General features: G+C 44.7%; 1 protein-coding gene across 4 annotated transcripts in view; it reads right to left on the bottom strand.

Moving 5' to 3' along the window:
• Nucleotides 1-2895: 2895 nt before the first annotated feature.
• NGLY1 (N-glycanase 1) overlaps nucleotides 2896-13116 on the bottom strand; it is a gene marked incomplete at both ends in the record, with an annotated part of 58123 nt that continues 47902 nt past the window's right edge. For 3 of the 4 annotated variants that reach the window (XM_080715258.1, XM_080715259.1, XM_080715260.1), the window contains 3 exons: nucleotides 2896-3071; nucleotides 3924-4101; nucleotides 10266-10454. In XM_080715258.1, coding sequence (XP_080571384.1) covers nucleotides 2896-3071; nucleotides 3924-4101; nucleotides 10266-10454 — 543 coding nt within the window. The remainder of the gene's footprint in view (nucleotides 3072-3923; nucleotides 4102-10265; nucleotides 10455-13116) is intronic. The other variant, XM_080715261.1, reaches the window with a different exon arrangement.

The raw sequence follows: 13116 nt of genomic DNA, 5'->3' as shown, positions 1-13116 counted from the left end.
CACACACACAAAACAAACCAAACCCCCCAAGGGCTGAGGGTGTAGCTCAGGTAGAATGTCTCTGGGTTCAATCTCAGTGTCAGGGAAGAAAAAGAACTTCCTGTATAGTTATTCTCTAAATGATTTAGCATGTGTTCTTTTGTTTGTTTTGGTGATATTGGGGTTCTTGGAAACCCTTCTACCTCCGGGCTACACTCCCAGACCTATTTTATTTGACTCCCAGACCTATTTTATTTGGAAACAGAGTCTCCTAAGACAGTGAGTCTGGCTTTGAACCTGCATGACCCTCCTGTCTCCGCCTCCCAAGCGCGGGGATTACAAGCGTGCGTCACCACGCCTGGCTAGCATCGGTTCTTTCGCCACAAGCTAGGCTTGTTCAAGTGAGAAGATCCTGAATAATTACCATAGAGTAAACGTAATGTGAATGCTGGTTTATGAAGGGATCTGTAGCATCAGACCTACTTTGCCTAAATTAACAGCCGCCCTGCCAATTTACTGTCACTTAACTTCATATACAATCAAGAATTGCTCCAATTCATATCTATAATACAATAGCAATTTGCTTGGTGTGGTGGTACAGACTTGGGAGGCTGAAACAGGAAGACTGCAGGTTTTTAAGGCCAACCTCTGTCATTTAGGAGGACCCTATTTCAAGATAAAATATACGGGCTACATGTGCATTTCAGAGGTAAAGTGCCCCCGAGTTCAATCCATTGTACCCCAAACAAAAACCTATTTGGGAATGGTGGCAATATGCCTGTAATCCTAGTACTTGAGACTGAAACAGAAAGATTGAAGTTCAAGGTCAAAGTGTGGTTTATTTTGAAACAGGGAGGATGTTTCAAAATAAAAAATTAAAGGGGCTGGGGTTATAGAGGTAGAATGCTCCTGCGTCCAATCCTCAGTACCCCTCCCCCACATAAAATATTAACATGTTGGGTGTGTGGCACACCTGTAATCTCAGCTACTTGGAAGCTGAGGCAAGAGGTTCAAAAGTTTGAGGCCAGCTGGGGAAACTTAGGGAGACACTGCTTCAAAATAGAAAATAAGAGCCGGGCGTAGTGGCGCACGCTTGTAATCCCTGCGCTTGGGAGGCAGAGACAGGAGGATCGCGTGCAGGTTCGAAGCCAGCTGCGCTGGCTTAAGAGACCGTTTCCAAATAAAATATAAAACAGGTCTGGGAGTGTAGCCTGGAGGTAGAAGGGTTCCATCCCCAGTACCACCAAAAAAAAAAAAAAAAAAAAAAGGCTGCGTTGGGCTGTAGAAGTCAGTGGCAGACTATCTCTGGGCCTAAGCCCCAGTACCTCCCCATTCCCCCTTATCTAAAGAGTTGAAATGCTCATGGAATATATTGAAGAAAAGTGTGGAGGCTGCGGTGTCGTTTAGTGGCAGAGTACTTGCTTAGCATGTGTGAGGTCCTAGGTTAAATTCCTACCACTACAAAAAAGAGCCCCCTCACCAAGAGTGTGTCTTTTTTTCCTTGCCAATTCACTTTTTTGAAAGCATAGGACATTTGAACTCCATTTTTTTGCTTAAAGCCACAGTAAAAATTAGAATGTATTCTTTTCCAAGATAAAGTATATTCAGTTGAGTTCCAACAGCTCTATGACCATCTTTACAATGATGCCTGTAGATCTCGGTTTTTTCATGTAGGTTACGGTTGGTAGAGACCAACAGAAAGAACACTCCTGGTGCCAACATTAGACACTGCAACAGAAGTGTCAAGTCTCCAATTTTAGTACCTGACCAGTATATAGGCTATGATTAACTCAGAAGGTCCCAGAAGTCTAATATTCAAGACATAATGAAGTTCAAACACAAAGTGTTTCTTTTGAAAAGCAACTTTCTCGCAGTCAGTGATTCTCAGTCTGGCTGAAATTAAAAGGCAAATGCTGAGGCCTTTGCTTCAGTATATTACATATTTTATGACACCTGGGGTGTTCTCCCGAGTCGTATGGGGTGGGGGGTTCTCTGAGCAAGTGCCTTTCGCACATGAAGGCTGAGAACTCGCTTTTGCCGTCACCGCCGAGAGGGAGGGCCCGGAGGCCTGGCCGCGTCTTCTCGCCGCTGCTCCAAGTGCTAGCACAACGCCTTGCACACGCAGGCTTAATACATTCACTGAACTGAGGCTATACAGAACACTGAGAAAAAACCTGCTCTAGTGTATAAACACTGTGAACAGAGTTACAAAGCCTCAAAGTCAAGAATATTTTATTCAATGAGGTAGATAAAAATACAACTCAAAAGTAAAGCATTTGAGTGTTCACAAATTATGAAATTTACAATGTAGATGAATACATGCTGTCAATGTTAAATGTTAATTTCAACATTTAGCATACACAGTAAAGATTCATATTTAGCCAAAGTAAATGCTAAAAAGATGTAAGGCAAAATAATTCATTTTATTTCTTAAATGCCTACATATTTACAATCATAAAAACTCATGCATTATATAACTTAAGAGATACTGTACTTTCACATTTATTAAAAATTAAGAATTTAGAAAAACCTAAATTTAACCACTTATAAAGAAATGGCTGATAAGGAAACGTTAAATTCCTATTAGCCAGGGATTTGTAACATAATCATGAATAGCATTTAATCATGAACACCATCATAGTACGTGTGTAATTTATATTAAAACCTCATATGGGAGTAAGAAGATGCTGCGTTGCATTATAGCCACATATGGAAGGGTGTTTTTAATTCAAGGTTCCATGATGGTCCACAATATAAAGATATATTTTAATAAGGATTACATGATGGATAACCAGCAAAAGAAATGTGCTAGCACAGGGTAGTAAACTAACAACTAAGCGCACACTGAACCAACAGACTTTACTCTAGGCCAGGGCAGGCCTGATCACTGCCAGCTTTTCTACAGTGTTCAGGTTCTCAAAGGTCACTGAATTTTATAATTATTTCCAAACAATTTTCTTCATGGTCATTTAAGCTTTGTCTAAACAGCTGGGTGTGTTGCCAAGCAACACTGCCATCTCCTCTGCTTAGTTCTGCTTCCAAAATAACTTCAGTGGCACCAGAAAAATCCTGATAGGAGTGAAGAGTTTTATCTGTTGGGGGGAAAAACAATTAACAGTTTACTTTTGGTAGTTTACAGAGCATAAAGAGTTTTGAGATGCACTTTCTAGTCTAATTTCTGGTTAAAATTAGTCGGCCTATCATCCCAGTTCTTGGGAGGTGGAAGCAGGAGGATCACAGGTTTGAGGGCAGCCTCAGCAGCGTAGCAAGACTTTCAGCAATCAAGTGAGATCCTGTTTCAAAATAAGAAGGGCTGGGGTGTCATTCAGAGGTAGAATGCCCCCGGGTTCCATCCCTAGTAACATACATACACCCCCCCCCAACAAAACCCAAATACCTGCAATAATATTAACTTATAATTGGCTATTTTAAGATCCAGAGGAAGTCATCACAGCATAAAAAGTTGTGGAACAATAATGTGGAACTTTTGATAAATTAACAGAAACTCCAAGTACACATTATTCTATATGGAGGAAATGCATCCTTTGAAACAAAGAAATGACTTTTCTTCTTGCATTTGTGTTTTACACAAAGTAACATGAGGCTAAACAAGCCTTCAGTTTTTTGCAATACTGGGGATGGAACCCAGGGGCATTGTACCTTTGAGCTACAGTCCCAGCCCTACTTTTTATTCTTTATTTTGAAACAAGGTCTGAGTTGTAAAGGGGCTCACTAAGCAGCCGAGGCTGTCTGCAAACTGCGATCCTCCTGTCTCAGCCTCCTGAATGCTGGGATTACAAGTGCGCGCCACCACGCCCGGCTAGCCTTGTTTTTAAATACTTTGCCACAACGGTGTGAGTAAGTTGTACAGGTCAGAGCTGGACCTCAGGCAGGCACAGCGGGGGCACACCCTGGCCCTCCCGGCTGGCCCCGGCTTCGCGTACCTCCCGTCAGGTCCACCTGTGCCGCGTCGGATCGCAGCTTCCACTTCACCATCCCAGTCTGGAACGTCTGGCTGCTCGTTCTAACTGAAATGCTATCTACTTTTAGGCCGACTGACCCACACTCGAACTTCCAGGAAATATAAGCGAAAGATGATCCTTCCTTTCGGGCTAAATACACCTATATGGTAGGAAAAAGGGGAAAAGGAGTTTAGAGGGGTCATCGGACGGTGGAGAGAACAGTGAGAACCTTCAGCTCACAGGGCACTTGCACAAACAGTTATTTAACAAGGCTTCCTCCCCACTGAAAAGACCCCCTGCTGACATTGTTCTACTCGATCACGCCTTTTCCTACAGCATCTTTTGGTCTGGTAGAAAGTTACCTGAGCTTAGGTGCCCTCTAAGTACGGCTCCAGAGGACTTGACGCCGATCAGATTTGCTAAGTTACTCTCTTCTAAATGAAGTTCAGTTATTTAAGATCAGCTTTAAGACAAATACTGCTGAAAATGATTTTATTATTTTTACTGGTGCATGATTACACATCGTAATGAAGTCCACAGTGATAGAAACTTTAGAAGTGTACAGTACCTATGTGTATGTGTGTGTGTTACACCCAGACCTACCTGCGCCCTCCCGCCCATGCAGTGCTGAATTGCTGATAACTCTATGTGAACACGGCGTCCCTGAGCTGTCTCTTTTCACCTCCCCGCCTCCCCCCGTTACCTGACTAGCTCCCCATCTGAGCAAGTGGACGTGGCCCGCACTTGCTCAAGCAAGCTGCCCTCACTAGCATAATACTTTCTAGTAGTTCCACAAAGGATATTCTTTAGTTTATCTGCTTACTCTGCATTTTCATGGAACTTTCTAGAGTCAGACAGGCCCACCCTCTAAACCACAAGACACCTCAGCTTTGACACCAGTGTTCTTTCTGTGGTACTGGGGATTGAACCCAGAGGCACCGACCATCAAGCTAAACTCTAGCCTGAAGGGGTCTTGCTCGGTGGATTTGTGTCTCGCTACGTGCTGAGGCTGCCTGGAGAACTCCACCCTCCTGCCGCAGCCTCCCAAATACAGGGCTCAGTGCCGGGGTGAACGGCACTTCCTCACCGCACGGCTGCTCTCCCATCCGCACCCCTCACCTCCTCACACAGGCACGGCCGAGGGAGCCCAGGCCTCCAGCTGCGTCCTCCGGTCAACACGCCTCAGTCTACTGATGCGACGCCCATAACCTCCATCCTTCAGAGCGAACTTTATTCACTCAGGGCAAACTCCTAAGAATCTGACTCTTCAACTATCAATCCTTACAGCCACACTCCCACAAAACTCTATGCACTTCTTTGAAATAAATCTCAAGAAAACCCTTCTTCATTTACACTGCACTTACACTGGAGCTGGAACTCTCCGCTCACTGTGCTGCAGCCGCCCAGCACTGCTCCATTCTCAGCACCACGGCCTCTCGGCTCCCCTCTCTGGCTCCCGCTGCCTCTCCCCTCTTACTAGGAGTGAACCGGGGCATTCTACCACCGAGTACATTCCAAGCAGACCCTATTTTCTTTTCCTTTTTTGAGACTGGCCTCCAACTTGCAATCCTCCTGTCTCAGCCTCCCAAGTACAGGGACTACAGGTGAGTGCCACTGTACCTGGCTTCAGATTCAGGTTTCTAAAGGCCCGTTTTCCTCACGCCATCTGCCAGCTCTAGAATGTGCCGCAAGCACCTGGCTCCGCTTGAAGTCCAAACGACTAGCTTTCAGGGTCCTCCACAGTTTCATCCCTCCGGGAACTGCCAAGACCGTAAGCCTTACCTAACTTTCATGTGCTTTGCCTGATGTAAGTCTGGAGGCGACAGTCTGGATACATCAGAGAGTTTAATAAATATTAAGTATTTTTGCATACAAACATGCATATATTCAGAGGAGGATTTCTTCGAGAACACCCCCCTCAGGATCAGCAGCTCCTCCTTCTGCCGCCTTCCCTCAGTAATGTCCAGGTTCATAATCTTCTAGCATTTACTCCATTAACCTAGGCAGCTTCTCAGGGACTTTCCTACACCAGTCCACACTTGTCTTTTTCTCGTGGTACTGGGGATGGAACTCAGGGGCATTGTACCTCCGAGCCACACCCTCAGTCCTAGCAGTTAGTCTTTTTATTTTGAAACAGGGTCTGAGTTGCAAAGTGCCTCACTAAGTAGCTCAGGATGGCAGAGAAGGGTGACCCTCCTATCTCAGCCTCCCGACTGCTGGGATTACAAGCGTGCGCCACCATGCCTGGCTTGTGCCTGTCTTGAGGCTTTTTTTTTTTTTTTTTTTTTTTTGGGTATTGGGACTGAATCCAGGGCATTCATCCCTGGCCCCTTTTTAATTTTGAAACAGGTCTCACTAAGTTGCTGAGGCTGGCCTTGAACCTGCAATCCTCCTGTCTCAGCCCCCCCACCCCCGCATTGGGATTATGGGTATGCACCCCAGTGCCCAGAAAGAGGCAAGCCTCCTAATTCTTCCACCTGCACACCAAGCACGTTTGTTGAGGTATATGTTTGCTGAATGACTAATGAAATGAATTCTTGACACAATGCCATGTATCAAAAGTTCTCAAACAGTATCAGTGACAAAATGCTCAAAACTCAAAATCAGGCTGGGCGTGGTGGTGCACGCTTGCAATCCCAGTGCTGGGGCTGACAGGATCACAGGTCTGAAGCCAGCCTCGGCAGCTTAGCGAGGCCCTCAACAGCCTAACAAGACCCTGCTCCCAAGTAAGAGACCTGTCTTGGGGTGTAATTCAGAGGTACAATGCCTCTGGATTCAATCCCCAGTAACATACCCCCAAAGTGTCTAGGAGCGCCCAGGAAACACTGACCGACGCAGAGGCCCTCCTGTGCTTTACACAGCTCAGGGCAGTGCAGGACTCGTCACACATAGACACTCAACAGTGTTTCCTGAGCACTTAGCATGTTGAGCACCAGATCCATGAGCACAAAGTGAGCAGGAATGTTAAGGCCCTGGTGGGAGAGATGCTTTTCTTACTCCTAACTGCTGAATGCATGCGAGGAAGGAGAGGTCCAGGGTGCAGCGACCCTATGAAGGGCAGGACGGATCAGTCAGCTGGGGCTGCAGAGGGTGCGCTTTAAGCCAAGTTCTGAGGACAAGAAGTCAGAGGAATAGGAAGGAAAGTAAGGTTTCTGTGGAGAAGGCAGGAGAGGGCAGCTAGAATGCAGAGCCAAGCCCGGCAGGAGAGGAGGCAGAGGCCAGCTCCAGGGCCGCGGAGGCTTCTAGGCCGCTCGGAATGCCACCGAATACATGGCCCCTCGGAGTGCAGCATTCTGTGGCATCCTGGAGGGGACCAGAGCAGGGAGACTAGTTAGGAACTGAAGTGTTATCACTTGCTTCTCCAAAAGTACTGGTTTTCTTGATTTTGCTCTATTTTTTTTTCAATTCAGATATCACCGTATATGTATTTGTAAACAGTATGATTTCACAAGTCCATGGGAGCCTGGGAAAGGACCTCCTGAGGGTGACCATTCTAAGGGTCCGAGAGCAGGCTCACGTGCCTGCTACGATACGAGGCTGGGGGCACTGAGGAAAGACTGATGGGAGTGGTCGCCTACCCAGGAGCTGGAGACACTGACCTGCAGCTGCGCAGGTGAGGCACCAGAAGTCCTGATTTAAATGGAATAGACACATCTAGATGACAACAGTCACTTCTCAGTTATCACTCTCTGCATGATTGTAGCTAGTAATGGATTTATTCAACTTTTATCAAAGGAACCCCACACAGAAGCATGTCGGAGCAGGAGGCCCTCAGCTAGGGTCCCCTTCCGGGCTCACGGCGCGCACTGGCCTCTCATCCACACGCCCACTGGCCACACCGCTCTACCTGGAGCTGTGTGCGCCTCAGGCCTTTTTGCTGCTGTTTCTTGCTGACAAACACCTCCCCGTCCTTCAGCGTCCGGCTCCAATGTCGCCTGCTCTGTGCAGCTTTGCCCAACTCCCACAGCCAGAGCTAATTACTGCACCTCAGGGTTTCCATGGCAATGTGCTGATATTCTTATTATAGCACGCTGCGTGGTGGCTGAGATGGCTGCTCATGCTCCTGTTTCCTCTATTAGATCAGGGCACAACCTGTATCTTCATCTACCTCCCCACTGGAGCTACGAATAATGCCCACCAACAGGCACCCGGGAAACGCGGAGCGGGTACGACAGCCTGCTTCTCCGCACTTCTATCTTCTGCATCGCGCCGTTTCCTCCATGATTTTCCCTATCAACACTTGTTCAGGAAAAAAATCCATGACTTTCCTTCGGTTCAGCAATTATAGACTAGTCCTTGAATAAATAACACTCCTGTTCTCTCTTTAGAGGAATCTTTAGGCTAAAGACAGCCTTCCAGAGACGCTCATCCTCAGCAACTACACATCATTTACAGACATGTGCACCTCGACATTAAAACTTTTATTTTTACATGCTTATTTAGTGAAAGAAGAACACTCCAAAATTTACAATCTTAATAATTCTGTAATGTATTCTTGGTTTAATATAAAAAATCCTTATTTTTATTAGTAGATAATGTGATTTGAACTGGATATTTATAGGTTAAGTTTTGGGACAAAATCTTATAATTGGAAAAAAAAAGCGAAGAAAGTAGAGTCCTGATTTCTGGATGCCTTTTTGTCCTCTGTGGTGCTAACCAGCACCCACACGGCGAGAGCACAATCCATGCTCATAAGCTATGGCAGACCCTCATTACATTCCTTTTCCACTCAAATATCTCAGCAAATTAACTTCAAAAGTTCCCTATAAGTAACTTATACCCTATGAAATCTAACCATAAGGCCAGGTGTGGTGGCACAAGCTTGTGATCCCAGTACTTGGGAGGCTGTGACAGGAGGATAACAGGTTTGAGGACAGCCTCAGCAAGTAGTGAGACTCTCATCCAACAAGTGAGATCCTGGCTCAATCCCAGTACAAAACGCACGTGTGCGCGCGCACGTGCACACACACACACACACACGCACACACACACGCACCCCTATTGGTAATGCATTACAACCATTTTGAGTAGTTGAGTTTATTTATAGTGTTTCTATGAAGGAAAAGACTTAACTTATTACTGATAACATGTGATAACAATGTGAGGTCCAGCATAAAGGATCTACTGTGGCTCCAGCCTCCATTTACTTACTCACTCTTTAAGACATGAAGAGATCACCAGAGCCACTCCTCAACCACCCACATCTTCATGAAATCAGTCTCTTAGATGACTAGCTTCCTGAGATTTGGGGCTAAATCTATGACACTCCTCAGCAACTTATACTTAGTAGGTTAATAATATATATCTGCAAAGGAATTAAATAGCAATACATTTTACATATTCATGCCCCAAAAAACACATGGATTGGTTACTTGACTGTTTTTCCCATAAAAGAATTCAATCTTTTTGATGAATATGGGTATTATCTTGATATAAATGCAAGAATTTCTAGTGTACTTTTGGTTACATGTTGGGAATAATATTTTATTTCCAAAGTTAAGGAATTACTAAAAACAATTCTGACACATCCGTTTTCACATGCATACTGGATAATGAAGCCAAACTACACACACACACACACACGCACGCACACACACGCACGCATATATTTTTTGCAGTACTAGGGATTGAACCCAGAGGCATTCTACCTCTGAGCTACACCCCTAGCTCTACTATTTATTCTTTATTTTGAAACAGGGTCTCATTAAGTTGCAGAGCACTTCACTAAGTAGCTGAGGCTGTTCAAGAATCCAGATCCTTTTATCTTGGCCTCCTAAGTACTGGGATTAAAAGCACGCACCACCACACCTGGCTTGAACTATATCTGTTTAAACAATGACAAAGAACCATTGATCCTAGTACTTGGAGGCTGAGATGGGAGGGTTGCAGGTTCGTGGCCAGCCTCAGCTACTTGTGAGGTCCTATTTCAAAGAGAATAAAACAGCCGGGCATGGTGGCGCACACTTGTAATCCCAGCATTTGAGAGGCTGAGACAGGAGGATTGCAGTTTGAGGACAGCCTCAGCTACTTAGTGAGGCCCTTTGCAACTCTGTGAGACTCTGTTTCAAAATAGAGACTATAAAGTAGAGCTGGGGGTGTATCTTGGAGGTAGAATGTCCCTGGGTTCCATCCCCAGTACCGTAAGTAAGTAAGTAAGTAAAGTAAAGTAAAGTAAATAAATAAATAAATAAATAAATAAATAAATAAATAAAAACAAGGTTAGGGGTATAGTTCAGAGGTAGAACATCCCCGAGTTCAATTCCCATCAGCAAAAAAGCAAAAACCAAAAATGACAAAGGTTTTAAGCTCCACGCAGCCACTTACCATGTTCCAGTCTGTTTCAACTTTTCGGAATATGGACTCCATTTTCCACACACCATTCTCCCATCCAGAAATGGTTTGATTGTCACTTGAAACCCGGATATAATGATCTTTCACAATATTGTAACGAAGGTGGAACTGTTTGGAAATCTTCTCGTTTTCAGAAGGAATGAACTGTAGGCTTTCCTTTCTCTTAAAAAGAGAGTTTTTCAACATTATGAAAGATGTTAAAAATAAAAAGAGTAACTACTATATATAGTAGTAATAGATTCCTTCAATTTAAAAAGGAAAAAAAATTATACCAGTGAAAAACTCAAAATATTTTATAGGTTAAATAAAATGAAAAGATACTGATCTAAAACCAAACATTACTACAGAAAGGATGAGTAGAGCTCTGACTCCACAGGTGATTGTGGTGTATCTAAAATTCATTAATTCTTCTCCACACCACCGACGTTGTCTCATCTCATAGAGTGACTCCTGGCTTTCCACTCACCTCTATTCATATTCTACATAGCAACGAGCGTGATCTTTAAAAATCACTGACTGAGCCGAGTGTGGTAGCACGCGCTTGTCATCCCAGTACTTGGGAGGCTGAGGCAGGATCGCAAGTTTGCCGCCAGCCTCAGCTACTCGATGAGGCCTTCCGCAACTTAGTGAGATCCTGTTTCAAAATAAACAACAGCAACAACAACAACAACAACAACAAAAACCAGGGCTGGGAGTGTATTTGGACATAGAATCCCTGGTCCCCAAACAAAAGCAAAGAGCATTGCCTGGAATGTGTCTTTCGTTTAACACACATCACTAACCTCATCCCGCGTCCGCTCCAAGCTCATTATCAAGGCTGAGGCGCATGCAATCTGTCCCTGCCTACCTCTCCAACCAGACTCATGCTACCTGTCCCTCTGTTTCTAAGCTCCACGTACTTCATAATGTGTGATTACACTGCACCAATGAATTTTAAAAAAAGTTTCAGTTGGTTCCTGCCTCAGGGCCTTGACACATGCTACACCCTGTCTGGAATGGCACTCTCTCTAATCTCCGCATACTCCACATCTTTCTCCTCCTTTAGGGCTCAACAAAAAGCCATTTATTTCATCAGGACCCTTTCCTGATACCCTAAGGAGAGTGTCCGAGAAGTATAGCTTAAAACACTCTTCTGAATGTGTCAAACAACTACTATGGCTCATGGTTTACTTTAAAATTCCTGGAAATTTTTGTATTTTATTCCCAAATAAACTCATGTGCTTTTTTTTGGTTTGATTGAGATGCTGAATATTGAACCAAGGGGCATTCTACCTTCTAGCTATACCCCCAGACTGTTTTCATTTGGAAACAGGGTCTCAATAAGTTATCACAAGCCTTGCTAAGTGCTGAGGCTGGCTTCGAACTTGCAATCTTCCTGTCTCACCCTCCATAGTACTGGGATTACAGGTGCGTGCCACCACACCTGGCTCTCAGGTTTGTTTTAATATAAAGTGGTTCCTACTTCCTGAAACCACTGAGTGACAAACATGTGAAGGAGACATATTTACCCTGTGTCTTATGTGCCTTGGCTCAGTGGCTACCCCACTTTGATTACAGACACAGTAGCATTTTGAGTCAGATAATTTTTTGGTACTAGGGACTGAACCCAGAGAGATTCAACCTCCAAGGTTTACTCTCAGCCATTTAAGTAATCCAGAAAACAATTCCAGTCACAATAACCTCAAAAACCAATAAAATACCTAGGAATAAACCTAGCCAAAAAGGTAAAAAGACCTCCACAATGAAAATTATAAAACACTAAAGAAACAGAAGCTCTTAGAAGATGGAAAGATCTCCCTGTTCTTGGATAGGTGGAATAAACGTCAAAATGGCCCTTCAGGAAAAAGTGATCCATAGAGTCAAGTCAATGCAATCCCATCAAAGCACCAATATTATTCTTCACAGACCTAGAGAATCAGTCAAATTTCATTTGGAGAAACAGAAGACCCACAACAGCCACAGCAATTCTCAGCAATAAGGCCAATGCAGGAAGCATGATAGTTATGAAACAGCATCTTGGCGAGCTGTGAGGACAGCCTTGGATCCATAGTCCTCCTGTGTCAGCCTCCCGAGTACTGAGTCAACAGGGGTGCGGCACCCGCCCACCCGGGGTCAGGCCACTCTTTGTGGTGGGCACCGTCCCGTGCCTGGCAGGTGGTTAGGTGTGCCAGGCCCATGGCCGCAAGGTGCGCGGCACACCCGCTCCCAGCCTGTGATCAACACAGTGTCCCTCTGGAGAGCAAATCATTCACTCTTAAGAACTACTACTCTGTGTCAACACTTTACCACAGTACTTTCTAATTGATCAATATAATAGGCAATGAATGTTTGCCGGGCACGGTGGCGCACGCTTGTAATCCCCACACTTGGGAGGCAGAGACAGGAGGATTGTGCAGGTTCGAAGCCAGCCGCGCGCGCTGGCTTAGGAGACCCTGTTTCCAAATAAAAATGTAAAAATAGGTCTGGGAGCGTAGCCCGGAGGTAGAAGGGCTTCCAGGAACCCCAGTACGACCAAAAAAAAAAAAAAAAAAAAAAATAGGCAATCCTTTTTTTGTTAAACTTTGGGCACTAGGTATTAAAAAATATAAAACTTTAAATGTACAAGAACCAATGAGAACAATATAAAACATCTTTAAGCCCGGCTCAGAGGCCCATGCCTATAAATCCCTGCATTTGAAGGCTGAGACAGGAGAATTGTAGGTTCGAGGCTGTCCTTAGCAACTTAGCAAGACCCTGATTTAAAATAAAAAAGGACCTGGGTAGTGTAGCTTGGAGGTAGAATTTCCCTGGGTTCAAGCCCCTGTATCAACTCCCCCAATCTTAA

Source organism: Muscardinus avellanarius, assembly GCF_963383645.1.
Source record: "Muscardinus avellanarius genome assembly, chromosome: 18".
NCBI lineage: Eukaryota > Metazoa > Chordata > Mammalia > Rodentia > Gliridae > Muscardinus > Muscardinus avellanarius.
This window is presented reverse-complemented; position numbering and strand designations above follow the sequence as displayed.